Source organism: Peromyscus californicus, unplaced genomic scaffold (assembly GCF_007827085.1).
Source record: "Peromyscus californicus insignis strain IS unplaced genomic scaffold, ASM782708v3 Scaffold_6__1_contigs__length_162567912, whole genome shotgun sequence".
NCBI lineage: Eukaryota > Metazoa > Chordata > Mammalia > Rodentia > Cricetidae > Peromyscus > Peromyscus californicus.
Genome location: NW_026294584.1, coordinates 56,195,699 through 56,212,975, shown reverse-complemented (window position 1 = coordinate 56,212,975; position 17,277 = coordinate 56,195,699). Strand labels below are relative to the sequence as shown.

At 38.4% G+C, this 17,277-nt stretch overlaps 1 protein-coding gene across 8 annotated transcripts in view; it reads left to right on the top strand.

The window, feature by feature from the left end:
- Tpk1 (thiamin pyrophosphokinase 1) overlaps positions 1–17,277 on the top strand; it is a 321,619-nt gene that overhangs the window by 42,290 nt on the left and 262,052 nt on the right. For 5 of the 8 annotated variants that reach the window (XM_052719170.1, XM_052719165.1, XM_052719166.1 and 2 more), the window contains one exon: positions 9,554–9,625. The exons of 2 other annotated variants lie outside the window; for them this stretch is intronic. In XM_052719170.1, the coding sequence (XP_052575130.1) occupies positions 9,554–9,625 (72 nt within the window). Of the gene's footprint in view, positions 1–9,553; positions 9,626–10,581; positions 10,688–17,277 lie in introns of all 8 variants that reach the window. One more of the 8 variants, XM_052719171.1, reaches the window with a different exon arrangement.

The following is a 17,277-nucleotide window of genomic DNA, read 5'->3' as shown; positions in this document are numbered from 1 at the left end:
TTATATGGAGTCCTTGATTTCCTAAGTAGATGTTAAAGATAATAAACATGTATTTAGCATTTAAAAAAGTCAGTCTGTTTTGAATGAAAGTATCTCCTAGCTCTTACTGATATAGCTGCTCTTCTGTGGCTTACCTCTAGTTCTGATAGTCTTGAGATGTCGTGAGGAGAGCAGCACTTAGCTGTGTGAAAGCAATGTGAGTGCTTGCTGCTCTTTCCTGGTGTCCTCTCAGAAACATTTTATTCACTGGTCATTTGACAGGGCTGCTCAGGGCTGCAGGATGTAGACAGAACTATTGGCTTTTAGAAGGGAGTAGTTCCATTTGCTAAGGAATTATATGAGGGAAGCATCCAAAGGACAGAATGTGGACAAATTGAAAGGAGTAGTATTTTTAATTAAAGAAGTATCTGGAACTAATTTATTATATAAATGGACATAAAGTCTTATCTTGGAAGAGCTAGTCAACATCTATTTATTAAATGCTTACTGTGTATGTGCCCTTGTTGTAGGTATTGGATTCAGGAGCTTATGTTCTAGAATAGGGAGCTATGAAAAACATGCCTGTGTTATTGATAAATGTATTAGGAAGAACAAAGCAAGTTCAGAGTTCAGGCAGGCACAAGCATGTGATGGAAATGTTATGATTTTGTATGGATAGAACAAGAAACTTACATGGTAATGCACATATAAGACAGTAGGGTTAGCATGAACAATCAAGTAGGAGAAGCCCCTTACCTACTCTGCCCTGACACCAAGATGAGAAAGGATTATTAGCCATTGGGTTTTATAGTACAAGGGCACGGTTGGCCTTGGCAATGATTGTTGCAGATGCTGGAAGATAAATGCCTTTTAAAAATTACTTTTCAATGGGCTTGGTAGATGGCTCAGTGATTAAGAACACTGGCTACTCTTCCAGAGGACCCAGATTCAATTCCCAGCACCCACATGGCAGCTCACAACTGTCTGTAACTCCAGGTTCAGTGGATCTGTCACTCTCATACAGACATCCATGCAGGCAAAAACACCAATGTACATGAAATAAAAATAATAAATTTTTAAAAATCACTTTCATTGAAGACAGAAATGGGGTGGAAGCTGGAGGTGATAGAGGGTAGAGTGACCTCATTTGTTATCCAAAACAAGGCACCTTAAGAATAGAAAGGTAATTATTTTTATTATGCTAATGTAAGTGGAATAAGCCATCAGTTTGCATGTGGGGGAGGCCAGGAAATATTTCTTCACAAATGTGTTTATCCTACTCTTCGTTTACTTTTCTTATTTTTCTTACATTTGACTTATCAATTCTTTATAGTCTATTGGTAATTCAATTATTTTAATAGACTTTTGTTAGAATATTTGTTCAGAGCTTTTTAATAGTTATGCTTCATCCATATGTAATTTATTACCTCAGAAAACAAATTGATTTGACAGTGTTGATTTCCCTGTGTGCACTTACAAAAAAATCTGTGTTTGAAAGTAGATGTTCATGAATGCAGATATGAGACTAAGTACTCCAGAGTTTTTATTATTTAATTGCAATACTTTCTAGGGATGAGAAAGTCATAATAATGGTTTTTTGGTTCTTTGACAAAGTAAGTTATATGTGTAATGCCTGGCATGTTTTTTGGCTAATAACAATTTTTCTTTGCTCCAGTAATTTTAAAATACAGTATATACAAACTTGGCAATTTAGCAATTCATTTGAGTAATACTTCTGTTCTGTTATAAATGGTATTTTAATATATGTGCATTCTTTTAATCTCCTGTTATTTCATGTTTTGAAAGGAAATCTGAAGGGCTAGGGAGATGGCTCCGTGAGGAAATTAGTTACCATGCAAGCCTGATGACCTGAATTCAAGAATTCTTGCAACAGCTGGATACAGTAGTACACATCTGCAATTCCAGCACTCCCAAGAGATAGGAGAGAGAGGCAGCATAACCCCTAGAAGCTTAAAGTCTAGAGAGACTCTGATTTCAAAGATGGTGAAAACTGGGGACTAAGACCTGAGGTTGTGTTCTGCCCTCTAAATGCACACCATGACAAATATGCACTCACCCGCACACATAATTGTGAACACACATACATATGTAAACACACACACAATACACACAAAAAGGTAATCTGTATTTATAACAGTTTATAAATTACCATGTAGTGCTTTTTTCAGTCAAGTATATTTCATTTATTAGCTTTTTTTTTCATTTTTAACTTTTTATAGGAATGAACTTTTGTCATCATAGTAGTTTAATTTTAAGCCATCCTTCATGATAATGTAATTCACCTTTAAAAAGATGCAATAAGCCTGGGGATGTAGCTCGGTATATCATTACCAACTGTAGTGAATTCCTAGTTCTATCCCTAGTACTACAGCAAAATCACCTCTTCGCCTCGCCTCGTCTCCCCTCGCCTCCTCTCTTCTCCAACCCCCATGACTGTTTATGTTTCTGTCTTCATCTGTCAGTATAATTTGATTGCCTGCTGTAAGCCTCAACAGTTTAATGCTAATACCTAAGTGGTTGATTTACCCTGACGTTTTCTTGGCACCCATCCCCAAGATTATAATTAAAGTCAGCATTCCTATAGATCTTCCTTTTTATTTTATATGTATGCATGTTTTGCTTGCTGAGGTCATTAGTGTCCCTGGAATTGGAGTTAAGGGCAGTTTTAACTGTCATGTGGGTACTAGGAAGTAAACCGTGGGCCTCTGCAAGAGTGATAAGTGTTCCTCATTGTTGAGCCATCTCTCCAGCCCCAGTGAGGACAGTTTTTATTTTTGCTCCACAATTTTTCTCTTTATTTTTCAGATAAGGCCTCACCATGTACCTCTGCCTGTCTTAGATCTTACTATGTTGACCAGACTACCTTCAAACTCAGAGAGATTCTCTTGCACCTGCATCCTGAGTGCTGGGATTAAAGATATGTGCCACCACATTTGGATTTAATTTTTTTTAATTATATATAAAATATTGAGAAAACAGAAGTTAAAAATAAAACAATGAAATAAATATTATAAAATGTTGTTAGTGGGCCAGGAGGTAGCTCAGTGTATAAGGGCACTTGTGGTCAAACCCAATAGCCCAAGTTCAATCCTAGGGACCTATGTGCTAGAAGGAGAAACTGATTCCCTCAAGTTATCCTCTGACTGCCACAGGACACCTTCCCTCCCAGAATAAATAAATGAATAACTATGCAAGTAAACAAATACACTTAAAAATCTTTAACATGAAATAATGTCATTATCAGGACTTTTACCAATGGTTCTCAACCTTGGTCATCCATAAGACTCTCTTGCCTGCCTGCCTGTCCATCCTCCCAGACTCTCCTGTCCTCTCCTCCTGCCACTTATTTCCTGTTGGAGCTGGTGAGATTCTACATGAAGCTTCTGACCTTGATATGTATGGTGATGCTTTCATAGAACATGTATTGTCTTCAGGGTGTGCTGAGGAATATTTTTAAGTTTGTCATATTTAGAGATTATTTTATATGAAACCAGTTGGTTTGTTAATGTGCTCTCCAGGGCACAGGTAAAGCATAGTGTGCCTTGTAAACTGCAGAGGTGAGTGAGGGCACCCATCAGCACCCTATGAGGGGGCCCTTCTTCTTTTCTGTAGTTAAACTGTACTGGCTGTGTGTATTCTGTCACTGACACAAACCTAGATACACTGGGGAAGAGAGGCAATCAAAATAGAGAAAATGTCTCCCTAAGAGTGGGATATTGTCCTATGGGTAAGTGCCAACTCTGGGTTGGTGATCCCGGGTATTATAAGAAAGCAAGCTGAGCAAGCTATGAAGAGCAAGCCAGTAAGCAGTGTTCTCTAGGCATCTGCATCTGTTCCTGTCTCCAAGTTCCTGCCTTGAGTTCCTACACTGGCTTTCCTGGATATAGACTGTAAACTATACAGTGAAATAAGCCTTTTCGTCCCCCATTTGCTTTTGGTCATGATGTTTTATCAGAGTTATGTAAACCCTAAGACATCAGCTTAGGTAGAAAACATAGGACTTTCTTTTGTAATCACAGGGAGGCCTTTGTCCTGGTCTCCATACTAAATATTATCAATGTATCAGTTTTCTAAAATGTATCAATGTTCTCTTGCTGTGAAGAGACACTATGACCATAGCATCTTTTATAAAGGAAAGCATTTAATTGGAGCTTGCTTGCAGTGTCAGAAGTTTATTCCATTGTTGTCATGGGAACACGCAGGCAGACATGATGCTGGAGAATTAGCTGAGAGTTCTACATCTGGATCTACAGGCAGCAGAAAGAGACTGAATCTGGGCTTTGCTTGAGCATTTGAAACCTCAAAGTAGACCGGCAGTGACATACTTCCTCCAACAACGTCACACATAATCCTTTCAAATAGTGCCACTCCCTGGTGACCAACCATTCAAATCTATGAGCCTATGTTGGGGGGGACATTCTTATTCAGACTACCACAAATACTGTCAAATAATAATTTCTCCTTCTGAAAATAATAGAAAAGTCTTTCGCTTTTAAATTGCACTACTGCATTTTGAGATTATTGATTTAAAGATGTGAATAGTGTATTATTTTTGTCTGTGATACAAATAATTTTTAATGTCAGAGAAGCTGGTTTTCTGGATATATGCAGTTTTATTTCCCATGTTTAACTTTTTTTTTTTTTTTTTTTTGGTTTTTCGAGACAGGGTTTCTCTGTGTAGCTTTGCGCCTTTCCTGGAACTCACTTGGTAGCCCAGGCTGGCCTCGAACTCACAGCGATCCGCCTGGCTCTGCCTCCCGAGTGCTGGGATTAAAGGCGTGCGCCACCACCGCCCGGCCCATGTTTAACATTTTTAAAAGTCTTGATAAAACTACAGTTTTTATCGAAAGATGGAATAGTGTTCCCTTTTCCTTCTGGTTTAGTAGGTTTTTTTAACTTTACTTTTGAAGCTCGAATACACTTGGATTTTCTTTCATGGGTGTAAACAGTCTGGTCACATTGAATAATCACTCACAATACTGCATGGAATAGTTTTCAAGTCTGTATTTTGTCTTTGCACAAGGGTTTAAATGTGCCTTGCATATGGCCAGGCATGGTGGTACATACATGTTTCTAATCTCAGCATCCAGAAGGCAGAGGCAGGTGGATCTTTGAGTTTGAGACCAGTTCCAGGACAGCAAGGACTACCTAAAGAGATCCTTATCTCAAAAATTTTAAATCAATAAATAATAAAAATAAATGGATTTTATTTTTTTAAGGTTTTGGAAAAATTAAGAGGCTAGGGTTCTCAAGTAGCCAGCCCCATGTATAATTTGGCCAATATTAACATACATTTGTTCACATTAATGAGCCAATGCTGATGTAATAAAGATATGCATTATTATTTGTTCTGCATTTTACCAAGTTTCTCAAGTATTTACTTACTATTATTGTTTTTCTGCCCCAGGAACCTGTTGTCCTTTTTAAATTGTTGCTGCCTTTTCTGTAACTCCTGCTACCAGCAGCAGTAGCAGCCTGAGGGGATTCTGTTCCCTCAGGCTCCAATTCTTTCAAAGCTATCAAGGGAACTTGACTAAATCTCTGTCTGACCCTGTAAAGAATTCAAGATTCAGTGGTTGAGGTAGAATTCTGCTCCTCAGAGAGGCTGAAGAGCAAGTAGCTCACCTCTTCTCCTTGCTCGCTTCCTCCAAAAAGCCCTCATGTGTCTCCTAACCCATCCTTAAAAACCCTTCTCCCCCTGGCTCCTCTCTACTACTTCCTGTCAGCTAGTTGCTGACGCAGCCTCCTGACTGCAGATGAATTTTATTTAATCAAACACATCTTTGCATAATTAAACAAATGTTCCAGAACATAAACAAAAGTAACACACCTTAAAGTAGTATTCTACATCAGGAACCCATCTAGGATACCACAGTACGTGTAGTTATCATACTCTCTTAGATTCATCTTATCTGTGATAGTATCCAAGACTTTCCTTGTCTTTGGTACCACTGACAATTTTGACTACTACTGGAAAAGGGCATTGTAAACTACTATTCTGTTGAAATATGTTTGCTGTTTCCCTCCTGAGTCAGATTGGGTTTCTGTGGGCTTCAGGACTGAATGTTGTTTTAGCATATGCTGACATACCACTGATCTAGAGGAAAAACATTTTCAAGTGTCTCTTGTTTATTGCATTCTATCAAAATGCCTGTAGTGCTCCCGAGAAGGCCAAGACAGAGCTCATCCATGGAGTGACTACTTTGCTCTACATGGAAAGCTCTCATTAGGAACCAGAGCAAGACTATCTCAGCAGGGCTTCTCAGGCCATTCTGCTGGATGCCTAGGCCCCTGATTTGATGCTGCTGCTTTTGTGTGCTAAGAGGCTGTAATCCTTTCTCACAGATGTTGTAAACTGATCTTTCTCTATTTGCTGTTTCTGTCTACAACTTGTTATTTGTTCTTTTACTTTTGCTTGCTAAGTACATGATAAACTCATTCGTTTCAGACTGAAAGTATGACTTTTGCAATCTAGTCTCCATATAGAATGGTGAAGTTGTTCAGAGTTTCTGAGATGCTCCCGTGGAAAGGCCTTCCCTCCTCAGCAGTTTCACTTGATAGGTGTTGTCATGGGTAGCAAACAGGTATATACCCCTCATTTAGGGTTCTCCCAGTTATTGCTTTTTCCCCTCTAAGTGTGGTCTTAAAAAACGTTAAATTGCCCTTAATTGAATGTAGGCTAGAGGTACATCAGAATGTATGCTTGACCCTGATTGGACCTGATGGGAAATATAATGAATTACGGGTTTTCTTTCTTAACCTGCTGCAAATTGTGATTCTGGGCCATTTTCCTGGAACCTGGGTATGGACCTGGCTAGAGCCCATCCACTTGGCTAGTATTTAATTAACACTTGCTTCAGATTTGGCTTTTAAAAAATGTTTAATTTTGTACTATGAAAAAAATTTAATATTCTGTTTTGTGGCTCAGATTGTTCCAGGTTTAGCCATTGGGCCATAGCAGGCTATTTCAGTTGTTTGTTGTGTTGCTGCTAGCAGCCCCTTCCTTCTGGTGGTACACTTGGTAGTCTAGGCCCATCCTTGCTACTTTTTCCTTGCTTGCAGAGTTACCTATTCCCAACAAAGACTTTTAAGGACTGGCCTTAAGCCTTCTTCCAGGGTTTGAGAAAGGCACTACAATAAGCGAGGAAAAACTAATATCTGCTCACACCGTTCTTCATTGCATGTCTCTTTTATTCTTCTGCTTTTCTCCTAATTTTCTTGGCCTAATTGTCTATAATTTCTTAGCTCTAATTCTCTGTTCTCATCTTCCTGCTTCTTTTCATCTAGCCCAATAATTCTTCTTTCACAGGAGGCTTGAAGCAATAGAAAAAGTTATAAGAGTTGCCTCTCATTGGTCTAAAGCACATTCCTAGGGTAAGCGATAAGGGCATTTACCATAGCAATGTAAAGTTCCAAGGTTATAGGAGTAAGACTGACCAGACCCGGGGGTGGGAGGGCACAGTGCCCAGTGACAAACTTTGAGACATAGGTCTATTGTCAGCAGACTTGGCAAGCGAAGAATTGGCAGGCTTTTTGTGGGGTTCTTTGTGTAGTAACCTTGGTAAGACATCTGCGACTCTGACTTGTACATAACTGTAAAGTTTTAAACTTATGATCTATTTACAAAGGCCTTTAGTCTAGTTTGAACTTCCTCTGAGGTAAAAATGAGCTAAATGTGTGCAGTTCGTCTTAGACTGAGGAGAAATTGTTATTTTCTTGTATTAGTCTGAGCAAAAGGAACAAAGCAGGCTTTAAGTGTCTACAATCCACATGGGACAACAGATCTAGCTATGAAGAATTTGCTGGTATATTTTATATATATAAAAATTGTACAGTTAAGGAAAAGTCATCTTTCTGACCATCCATAGATATATGTGTGCCCATAAGCCTGAGATACAGTCATGAGATTACAAGTGCACATTTCATGAAAATGCATGGTAATGGGGAGATATCATAGCTGTTATTGTACAAGAAATTACAGATGAAAGCAACAGTATTCAGAGTCAATGGCCTGCAGGCCATGCTCGAAAGGGTACCCCATTTGAGAATCATTCCTTTGGTGGGTTGACATCTGAATTATCAATTTCTATAAGCTGTTTTTGCATCCTGGCCCTCAATAGCTCATGACAATGGCTCCTGGCATATTCCTCCAAAGCCAGTGCCCCATCTATGTAGCAGAAGACAGCTCTCCTTTCTTAACGTTGAACTTATGTTCACTAGTCCTTACTGTTCAAAAGCTCTCTTTGTTTTAGCCCATGGTTGATCATTTGACCTCATCTTTATTTTCATGTCATAAACGTGCATCTATGCAATCTATGGCCTATCAGTTTCTGTATATCAGTGGTTGGGACTTTGTCATTATCTTTTGAAGAATAATGGTGAATTTATATTTTTCTTTGTTCTTTAAAATGGAGTATATTACATGTTTTTATGGATAAATGAAAATTTTCTGTTGCCATTATACCTGAAACCCTGAAATTTTGTGTACAAATTAGGGTATTGATAGAAAAATTGTAGTCTTTGTAAGATAATGAGGATATATATCTATTTAAAAAACCTTTTTTTTTTTTTTTTTTTTTGGTTTTTCGAGACAGGGTTTCTCTGTGTAGCTTTGCGCCTTTCCTGGAACTCACTTGGTAGCCCAGGCTGGCCTCGAACTCACAGAGATCCGCCTGGCTCTGCCTCCCGAGTGCTGGGATTAAAGGCGTGCGCCATCACCGCCCGGCTTAAAAAACCTTTTTGTCCACTCCAGAAACAACATTAATGTAACAACTTAAGAAAATCTTAGAATAAGAGTGTTCGTTTTTTGTCTTTGTTTTTAATGATTCTTTGAACTTTATGAATGATGAGAGGAATTGTCCATGGTTCAGTATATGAGCAGCACAGAGCTGCCTCATGTAGGGATATGCATGTGGACATGCTCCTGTATACACTGTTCAGACCTGTTTGGTTTCTTCTTGAACTTGGCTTGTTTTCCTCCTAGAGAAGTACAGACACTAACATTCCCCACGTCTTTGTATAGTATTGTGTGAATACTATAAACATAGTTGGTAGGGTTTGTGAGAATACGCACATGGTTTTGCATTAGAAAGTTCAAAGTAAAGTAGGATGGCATGAAAATAGTAGCATGAAGGAGTGGGAATGAGTGTGATAGCATACCCTGGCACCTCTGAGTGACAGCAGTTCCTAAAAATGGTAGGATAGTGTGAAACCAGCAGCCAGCAGAGTCCATCATATCGATAAGTGGTGGATCTTTCTTAAGGTTGAGAATTCATATTAAAAGTATTTTATCTCCTGCAAAAAAAAGTTTATTCTTCTTTTTCTGTGAACTGCTTTCATGATACATTCCTCAGAGAAATGATGTGAGAGAGATAGACATTCTAAACAATGTAAGTCCTGGTGATGCATGAGCTCCCTAAAAAGGAAGGTATGCAATGAGTAACTGTCATTGCTGTCCCACTTTATGTTCATGGAGTTTTTGATACAGACCCAGATGATGGGTGTGGGCTCAATTCATCTGAGTGTGTGCTTTACCCTTTTTCTTTTCTCTTAGGAAATTTGAAATACTGCCTTGTGGTTCTTAATCAGCCTTTGGACACACGCTTTCGTCATCTTTGGAAAAAAGGTAATCTTAATTAGCATTTATTGTCTTTGAGACTGAATAACTTGGTTGACACCCAATTCCATTCTCATTCTCTCTCTCTCTCTCTCTCTCTCTCTCTCTCTCTCTCTCTCTCTCTGTCTCTCACACACACACACACACACACACACACACACACACACACACACACACACACACAGAAACAAACAGGCAAACAAACAAATGAGAATAGAAAAACACAGAAAATTCAACCCATAAAAGCACAAAACCAGAAAGTGTGATACATAAAAAATGACAAATAGGACAAAAACATGCCCAAACAAAGCGATATGAGACAAAAAGTCTACAGAAATACCCCTGGGTTTGTTTTGCATTAGCCATTTACTGCTGGGCACGGGACCTACATTTAAGTGTGATTAATACACCAGTGAGACTCCATTGGCAAAGATTGTTTTTCCTTTGTGAGCAGATGCCAGTTGAAGATAGCTTCTTGATTAGGGATGGAAACTTGTGTCTCCTTACCCCTCTCAGTGCTGGACCCCATCTGGCTTAAACCGTACAGGCTCTGTGCATGCTTTCTTTTCTTTTCAATTTTAAAAGATTAAAATATAGTTGCATCCTTTCTCCCCTTCCTTTTCCTACCTTCAGCCTCTCCCAAGCCAACTTCTCTCAAATTCATGGCTTCTTTTTCTTTACTGCATATTGAATCCCAGCCCACTGTAGTGGACATTGTTCTTCTCTCAGGCCATTGCCACAGCCTTTATCATGACAATGACCCCTTATATTAGATCCCAGTAGCCTAGCCTGGCTTCCTTCTGAGACTCTTAAAGGGTATCCACTAAGTTTCTTCTGTCCAGGTGCGCTTTTCTTTCAGACTTTCTCTGCCCAAGGGTTCCCAGGGGAGTTCTGAGGGGTTAGTCCGGGTCATATCTCAGAGGAACTTCCCTGGGACCTGCTCACACCTGTTCTCTTTCTCTCAGTTGGGACCTTCAGCCTCGGGAGGAGGTAGCAGTGCTTCTTCAGCTCAGATGTACACAGCTAGACACTTGGGAAGTTTCGGTCTCTGAGTTCTTTGCATCAGAACTGGTACTGCACGTTGCATGTGGTGGATGATCAGAGTTCTTTGTTACTTAGACCTTTTTGCTCCTGCATACCTGCATCATATCAGCTGGCATCTCATCTGTCTTTTCCTCAGTCTATGTTATTCCTTGCTTTTGTGTATCTTTGTGTTTCTGACTATCCGTGCAGTGGAAGTGATTGCTTAAAACAAGTGATGGCACAGTGTCCAGAATCATTATCGTTTTCATTCAGTTACCTGTTCCAAATAGTAGTTTACGTTTAATTTAACTGCTACCAAATCATGATTCAGTACCATAGCTCTGCAATATTATATTAATGTAGTAAAAATTAAACTATGTAAATTCATAGTCCAAGAGCTAGTATCTTAAGAAAAATTATCCTTAGCATTATATAGTAGATTCAAGGCTGATATTATTTTAGGGAACAAAGATATTTTTAGGAAAACCGATTTGTTTGTTTAGCAATAAAAAGGAGAATTTTTGGAAATAAAGAACTCCACAGAGTTGTCTTCTGATCTCCACATGTGTACTGTGATGTGTATCTTCCCCATTTAATGAGCAAATAAGCAATTAATGGCCACTGAGGGAATAAGAGTCAGTTATCTCCAGGGACAAGTTCCCTGATAGATTATATAGTCCCAAATGGTCAGCCTTAGCGTGTGTACATATAAGTAATAAGTACAGAAGAATCAGGATATAAATATAGTATACTTGTGTATATATAAAATTCTCAAAAATTGAAGTAATACAATACTTTAAAGGAAAATGTATTCAAAAGTGCATTGTATTTCAGAGGTTACTGTTAAGAGAGTGAAAGGTCAACCTACCTATAGAAAGAATTATATGCTAACTTTGTATCTGAATGGGACTGTGTCTCAGTTACTTTTCTGTTGCTGTGACTTAGGCAATTTATAGAAGAAAGAGGTTATTGAGGACTTACAGTTTCAGAAGGTGAGTCCATGACCATAATGGCAGGGAACATGGGAGCAGACATGGCGCTGGAGCAATAGGAGATAGTTAAGAGCTCACATCTTGAGACAATAACCACAGACTCAAAGAGAGAGAGAGAGACAGAGAAAGCTAACTGGGAATGGTGTGGGCTTTGAAACCTCAGAGCCCACACCCAGTGTTACAGCTCCCCCAACTGGACATAATCCTTCCTAGTAATCTTAGTATCCTAGTAATCCTAGTAATCCTTCCAAGCAGTTCTACCAACTGGGGACCCAGTATTCAAATTATGAACAAAGGGGGCCATTTCATTCAAACTACCACATATGGACACATGCCTAGAACATATGAAGAACTCTTACAGTTGAATAATGAAAGCAAGAAGTGACCCAATTAAAAGGACAAAAACTAGACAAAGGATCTGAAGAGACATTTTCCAAGGAAAATCTGCAAATTCCCAACATGCACGTGCCCATGAAAAGATGCTCACCATCATGGAAATCTGAATGACAATGAGATACCATGTCACACATACTAAATTCTGTTGAGAAAAAGAGTTGGGAATTGTTAAAAAATGACAACTCAGATACACTGCTGATAGGAATGTCAGTGGTAGAGTAACTTTTGAAAACCACTTGAAAGTTCCTCAGAGTTATCACTTGACCTATTTCTACTCCAAGATTCAAGCTCAAGAGAAATGAGAGTACAATATTATTCAATTACAATAAAAGAATGAGGCACTGATATGTTACAAAATTGATGAACCTTGAACATAGTGGTCTAAGTGAGGGGATTCGGGCACAAAAGACAACATCTTACAGCTCAGTTACAATTAAATGCCCCAAACTGTCAAATCTATAGACATAGATAGATTCATGCATGCTCAATACAGAGGAGTAGTGAGTTAGAGAGTTATTTGAAGTTACGGACTCTCATGTTAATAAAATGTTTGCAAGTCAATTTTATAGTAGTTGCACAACTGTGAATTTGCTAAAAAGATGGATCATATGCCTGTGTGTTGTATTGTGTATATTATATTTCAGTAGGGTATTCAAAAAACAGCAATAGGCAGTAAAGCATGGTGTAATCTCTTCTAGTCTTTCATAACAATGAGATGCTCATTTCCTTGTGAGATTTAACATATCAAGATATGAAGATTCTGTCTTCATTTTTGGAAATATGATGCAGCAAGTTTCTCAAATCTACCATGTGGTCATAGCACAGAATTTTGGACTCAGCTGGTGTGGAGTGGTGACCACAAATCCATATTTCTAACAGATTTGCTTGCTGAGTTTTTATTTATTTATTTGTTTTTTTATTTATTTATTAAACAAGACTGTTCTGGTATACTTTAAGAACCATTGCTTTAAATTTTAGGTGGATATCATTTTATTTTATAATTATTATTTTAAGCACAACTCTTACTAGCTGATAATAAAATGCCTTGATAGGCTTAGATTATAGCTCAACTTAAATTCCATAAAACACCCTATGTTATCTGTCTCTTACATCAGAGAAAATAACATTTATAATTTATATAATTTGAAATATTCCCTTTCTTTTTCTGAATACTTCCTTTATCCCATCTGCATATAAAAGTTGGTGCTTCGGCGGCAGATTTTATTTACTCTCTAGCAGTCAAATCTTGGGTCTCTAACATTTACAGTAGGCAGTTACTTCTTTGTGAGTATGTCTTGGAACACTAGAAAGCCTAGTGCTGCATGAAATAAAATACTTGGTACAGAAGAAGATCACACTTTTTTTTCTCATAGCATGACACGATAGATTTAGGAAGCTAGGTAGAAATGCCTGTCATACTGTTTTTTGTGTACTTTCTGGTTCTTAATATTTATTGTTTTAATTCTCAGATCAAAGAATGACTTTAGTTTAATTAGAACATTCTTGTTTGATATATTTTTTACTAAGGGTAAGCTTTCCGTGGAAGAGTGTGAGAAGCATTCATTATGAGCATTAAAATCTTAATTAAAGAAACCAAATTCTGAAGGAATTTATCTTCTTGATTTAAACAAGCAAGCAAAATGTTTCAAGAAAAGGAAATATCCTTAGGAGCCTACCACTACAAAGTCCTTAAGCCTCTTGTCTGATGTTATGCTGTGAATTAGTGATCATTCAAAATGCTTATTAAATTACTAAGTAAATGAGCTGTGGATCTTGCGAATCTGGGATTACACAGGCCGAAAGACAAAATCCTTTCCTTGAATGGGTTTACAGTCTATGGAGTGAGTCCATAAAGATTTATACAGCACTTGGGACTTTATCAATGAATTGGCCAGTGTTATTGAAAGGGAGTTTGAGAGGCAGGAAAGGAAGGCTCCACCCTTAAGCATTTATAATCTGTAATGCAAATGGGACCCAGCACAAGACATAAACCCCTATATGCCAGTAGTGTTGTGTAATGGTATCCACAGACTGCTAGAATTCTGAGAGGGACTTTGGGGATGGAGACCTATGTGGATACACACGTCAGGTGTCCAGTTGAAAACTTCAGTAGGCAGAAATTCCATCTCTGATAATGAATTGGAAGGAAATAAAAAATGATATTTCAAGAATAAAAAGGAAATAAAGAAAAAACAAAACCACTAGTGAGATGCAGAGTTCTTTATTTTATTGTGCAGTGTGGAAGGGAACAGCTGCTATGTACCAAAGTTAGGAATCCTGACTGATGCTGGCCACAATAGTGCCCTCTCTTGCCTGTTGTATTATAAAGGACATTTCACCTTAGGGTTTGGCTGGCATCACAAGTTTGGGGACTTGTTTGGAAGACCAGAAAAACCTGTATGCCAAAAAGCAGCCAGATTATATAAAGAAGATTTTATAATAGTAAAGTATTTCCCTGGGATTAAGAAGTCTATTTTATGAAGAGAGGCAGAAATACAATGAAAATACAATAAAATATTGTAAGTCAGAGAATAATAAAAACAACCCACAACCTCAGTCTTATCTTCCACATCTGAGCAATAGAACAACTTCGAGTTATAACAACCTGAGTAAATCTGTTTGAAACGTCTGTTCTTAACCAAAACTTGCATTGCCTCTTTCTATGAGTAATAGAGGTAATGTGTGGCAGAGTGTGCTTAGCACCTTTGCTATTATCTGCTGAAAACACTTTGTTTGACTTACACTTGCCTTATGCTGTGTGCTGTTTCATTCATCTGTACTAAACTGCAGTCAAGTTTCTGTGAGTACTTTATTACGCTAATGCAATTGGTTTTAGCTGGCTCTTGCAATATTTAGTGCATAAAAATGTGACTCTTGGACTTAGCCATTTTTTTGTATTTCTTCATTTGTGTATATGTACATATGTGTACACTCTCACCTGCACATGGCAGTAAATGTGGAGATCAGAGGACAACCTGAGTGAGTTGGTTCACCCCTTTTACCATGTGGATTTCTGGGATCAAACTTAAACTGTCAGGCAGGGGGGTAAGCACCCTTACTGCCAATCCATCTTGCCAGCACAGTGTAGTCAGATCAAATATTCTTTTTATTTCTTACTTATATACTGTATGTACATCGTTTTGTCCCTCTCTCTTCCTCCAGCTCCTCCCATCCCACCCACCCCCATTTGGGGGCTAAGCTAGGGAGCTGAGACCGGACTAGCTGTTCTCTTTTTTGGGAATGGAACCGTGTAGGCGTTTTCTGGTTCTATGGAACTCTGTAGGCGGGTTTAGGTACCCGCCAGCCGGGGAGGAGGTTGAGGGCGGGAGCCACCCAGGCCTTTGAAACTTGCCCCACGTGAGCGCCAGATATTGGTAAAATTATTAAGGCCACTCCACGTAGTTAAAAGGAGATTTATTTAATGGCGTAACTTACAAATTAAAAAATAGGTAGGTCACGGAGTCTAGAAAAGATGTATCACAGTCCAACGATGTTCTCTGGAGCTCTGCTCGGTTCACCTCCACTATCCAGGGTCCCACAACAGAGCGAGCGCCCGCCAATCCAGCTCTCGGTCCCCCGGCGCCTCCCTTGGCCCCGCCTTGTAGGCGTGACAGTTGCCAATATATATATGTGTATATATATATATATATATATATATATATATATATATATACACATATATATATAATTTAAGAATACATATTTCTTAAAATGAATTTGTTAACAGTATATGAGTTGATGGATATATTAGATGGATATATAATTTAATAAGGAAAGTGTCTTAGTCATTATTCTATTGCTGTGAAGAGACTCTATGACCAAGGAAACTCTTATAAGAGAAAGCTTTTAATTGAGGGCTTGCTTACAGTTTCAGAGTTGTGCTTCATTTTCATAATGGTGGTAGCTGAGAGCTACATCCTAATCTATAGGCAGAGAGAGAAAGAAGGAGAGAAAGCAAGAGAGGGAGGGAGGAAGAGAGAGAGAGAGAGAGAGAGAGAGAGAGAGAGAGAGAGAGAGAGAGAGAGAGAGAGAGAGAGAGAGAGAGAGAGAGATGGGGGAAGGAGACAGAGAGAGAGAGAGAGACAGGGGAAGGAGACAGACAGACAGATAGACTGAGACTAGACCTGGAATGGGCTTTTGAAACCTAAAGTCTAACCCATGACATACTTCCTTCAGGAAGGCTACTACTTCCTAGTCTTCTAATACTTATCAAATAGTGCCACTTCTTGATACATTCAAATATATGAGCGTAGGGGGCCATTCTTATTCAAACCACCACAAGTGTGTGTATGTATGTGTATCACAAGTACTTATGGATTATATATTAATATTAGACTATTTTATCATGTATGGGAATATTTTCAAATATAGAAAATCCTTAAATATAGAAAAATAACATAAAAAACATAAGAATCTTTAAAAATGACCAGATCTACAGAAATGTAGGGGTGGAGAAAGGCCTTCTCATTTAGGTTTAGAAACCTAGATACGCCCCCCTTTTGAAAATAGATTCTTTTCTCATACAGTATATCCTGATTACAATTTCCCTCCCTCTACTCCTCCCAGTTCCTCCCCACCTCTCCTCTCCTCTGGATTCCTTCCTTTCTGTCTGTCATTAGAAAAGAACAGGCTTCTAAAAGACAACAACCAGACATAATGAAATAAAATATAAGAAGTTAAACAAAAGCTATCACATCAAAGTTGGACAAGGCAAACAAACAGAAGAAAAAGAGCCCCAGAGCAGGCACAAGACTCAGAGATCCACTCCACACTCAGGAGTCCCATTAAAACACTAAACTGAAAGGCATAATATGTGCAGAGAACCTAGTGGAGACCTGGGTAAGTAAGCTCAGTGCTTGCTACTTCCATCTCTGTGGGTTCAGATGAACTTTACTCGGTTGATTTAGAGGGCCTTGTCCTGCCACTTCCCAAAAGTGAAACCAAGAAAATATGGACTACAACTTCAAGTGAATGGTAGATTTAAGTAAAAACCAGAAATATAGCAGTTTTGTGGGCATTATAGAATACTAACTTAATGACTTAGTATAGATCAAGACTTTCAAAGTATAATTAGAAATTAGGAAATTGTACTAGTTCAAATTTAAATGTATATGCTCATGAATGGCAACATTTGACATTTAAAAGATTCCAAGTAATTATGAGACTAAATAGAAAATGATACCTAATAAATATAATTTATAGAATAACAGAAGTAAGATATAGAAGATATAGATGTTTTTAAAAATCAGA